The sequence below is a fragment of the Penaeus japonicus genome, unplaced genomic scaffold (genome assembly GCF_977035675.1).
Source record: "Penaeus japonicus unplaced genomic scaffold, GWHDUDI00000001_assembly GWHDUDI00000021, whole genome shotgun sequence".
Classification (NCBI taxonomy): domain Eukaryota; kingdom Metazoa; phylum Arthropoda; class Malacostraca; order Decapoda; family Penaeidae; genus Penaeus; species Penaeus japonicus.
In genome coordinates, this window is record NW_028234423.1 from 19,835,301 (window position 1) to 19,837,800 (window position 2,500).

The 2,500-nt window shown below is 33.7% G+C and overlaps 1 protein-coding gene across 2 annotated transcripts in view; it reads right to left on the reverse strand.

Moving 5' to 3' along the window:
• The window catches only part of LOC122259192 (ectonucleoside triphosphate diphosphohydrolase NTPase), a 47,642-nt gene extending 46,250 nt beyond the window's left edge, over positions 1-1,392 (reverse strand). The window contains exons 1-2 of one of the 2 annotated variants that reach the window (XM_043025828.2): positions 1,308-1,392; positions 430-481 (exon numbers count right to left, since the gene is read on the reverse strand). In XM_043025828.2, coding sequence (XP_042881762.2) covers positions 430-481; positions 1,308-1,390 — 135 coding nt within the window. In that variant the 5' untranslated portion in view covers positions 1,391-1,392. The remainder of the gene's footprint in view (positions 1-429; positions 482-1,307) is intronic. The other variant, XM_086548782.1, reaches the window with a different exon arrangement.
• Between the last annotated feature and the right edge of the window lie 1,108 nt (positions 1,393-2,500).

Sequence of the window (2,500 nt, forward strand, 5' to 3'; positions counted from 1 at the left end):
TAACCAAACCTCTTCAATTTTTAACACGAAACAAAACGGTTTTAGTTCTCACCCTGTTCGATCTACAGTCCCCGAAATAGTGTGCGTCATCAGAAACACGTGTACAGATCAATACTTCCGTGTTTTATCGTGGTGACCCAATTACACAATAGAAAACAAATGTCTGTTGCTCTTTCTTCATCTAACTCAGGCAACGCGAAAGGGAAGCCACCTCTTTGGTTTAAACAATTATTAATGTTTACGATAGCAAGGTATCTCGTACAGTTGTCATAAGAGATTTAGCATGAAAATTGGAACATAATAAAACGCCTGCTAACCTTCAACTATTCGCAAACTCCTAAACGATTATTAACACTTCACTATCTTTGAACATACACCCTCTCAGTGTTCTTGTAATAACATAATCCGTTATATATTATTTCCACTTACCAACATTGCGGCTTCAACTTGTTGCTTGTAGGCGATTGCCACGACGATAGAACTTTAGAAGAATATAACATTTTAGATTTTCCTTTACGGATTTATCGTTAAAAATATACATACATTTGTGTATATATAAGTATATATGTATATATATAAATATATACTATATATATATGCATGTATATATATATATATATATATATATATATATATATATATATATATATATATATGTGTGTGTGTGTGTGTGTGTGTATACACGCGCGCGCTCACAGACACACATACACACGCACATATATATGTATATATGTATATATATATATATATATATATATATATATATATATATATGTATATTATATATGTATATATATTCATTAATTTGCGTGTGTATGTGTGCATGTAAATGTGTGTGTGTGTATGTGTGTGTGTGTGTGTGTGTGTGTGTGTGTGTGTGTGTGTGTGTGTGTGTGTGTGTGTGTGTGTGTGTGTGTGTGTGTGTTTTATCATTATCTTAATCATTATCATATTTATATCAATCATTATTATTTTTACTATTATCATAGAAATGAAAATATTATCAATATGATAATGATGATAACAATAACAACAATAATAATGATAATAAAACAGTGATACTGATAATATATTACAAAATAATGGTGATAACAATAATGGTAATTACAATGAAATGATAACAAGGACAACAAAAAATAAAAGATATTGATAATAACAATAACGATAATGATATTGATAATAGCAAAAATAATAATGAGAATATTACTACCACTACTACTATTACTACGAATAATAACATTAATCGTAAATGACATCAGCAATAACAATAACAATGATAAAATGCAATAAAACGCATCGATGCACACCCACTAGCACTCGCTCTTTCGCTTTTTCCTTTTTCACTGACGTTCCCTTCCTCTCCGTCCTCCCGACCTCTGACTGCTGCCATCTGCCGTCAAATGCGGTCAACTTCCACCTCTCGCTAACAGCCGTGCTTCTGACACCACCATGTGCTATGGTTGTAATGGTGGTGGCAGCGATGGTGATCATGGCAACAATGTTTATTGTTAGAGAAGGTGGCAATGATGGTCTTTTTGTTTCTATTGTGATATACTAGATAATTATCAGCGTGTCTGTATTTTCGTAATGATGTTTGTTTATCTTGCTTTTGTGGTACCTTTAACTGTAATGGTCGGTGATATGTTGAGAGTCAATGGTATGAATAGGTACGCTGTCTTAAATATCTAAGCAAGCTAACGAAGCCATTTGGTGTTGTTGTATACCATTCAACTAGATTAACTTTGTGTTTATCTAATCTAGTTTTATAAAGCGGATTAACTAACAATAAATCATCGCCTTCATGTCGACTGTAAGTATATTTCTACCCCTCTTGCCCATAATATAATCAATTCATAATTTCATTCTGCTGTAACATTATAAAATTTCCACTGAACACTAAAAAAAGAAATAGTAGCAACAGTGAATTCTCCTCTGTCTGCCCCCCCTCCCCACCGAGTCCTTGGTTTTAAATGAGTGAATCATTGGAATAAAAGTTTCCTCTTGCTCATTTTCTGTCGTGGCATTTCTGCGTGAAAAGAGGACGGAACCGCCGCGCCAAGGTTAAGGTCTTGAGTCGAAGGTGTTGAAATTTGTCCGTGGAATAACCCTCCCTATAGCGTCTGAAACTTTTACTTTCTTTCGCCGTTGATTCAAGAGGTCTGGCATAAACGGAGCCTTATTGAGACTGATGAGTAAAAGGCGTGAATGAGTGTGAATGATTTTATGTATTTCCGATAAAGATGCTGCATTGAAACACGTCAATTACGCCTTTTTTTCTCTCCTTTTTTTCCCTTCTTGACAGTTCTAACCGTTGCTTGTTTAAAATAGTTTCACATGTGTAAATCTGCGCAAAACAAGTACTGAATAACTAAATCTTACCCTCCTGCTACTAATGATGATAATGTGATTCAAAATATTGTAATAGTTCTAGTAATTGAAGTAGTGATTAAGCTAATAGTAATATTACATGCTGGTCACAATAACTATATTAGGACACATG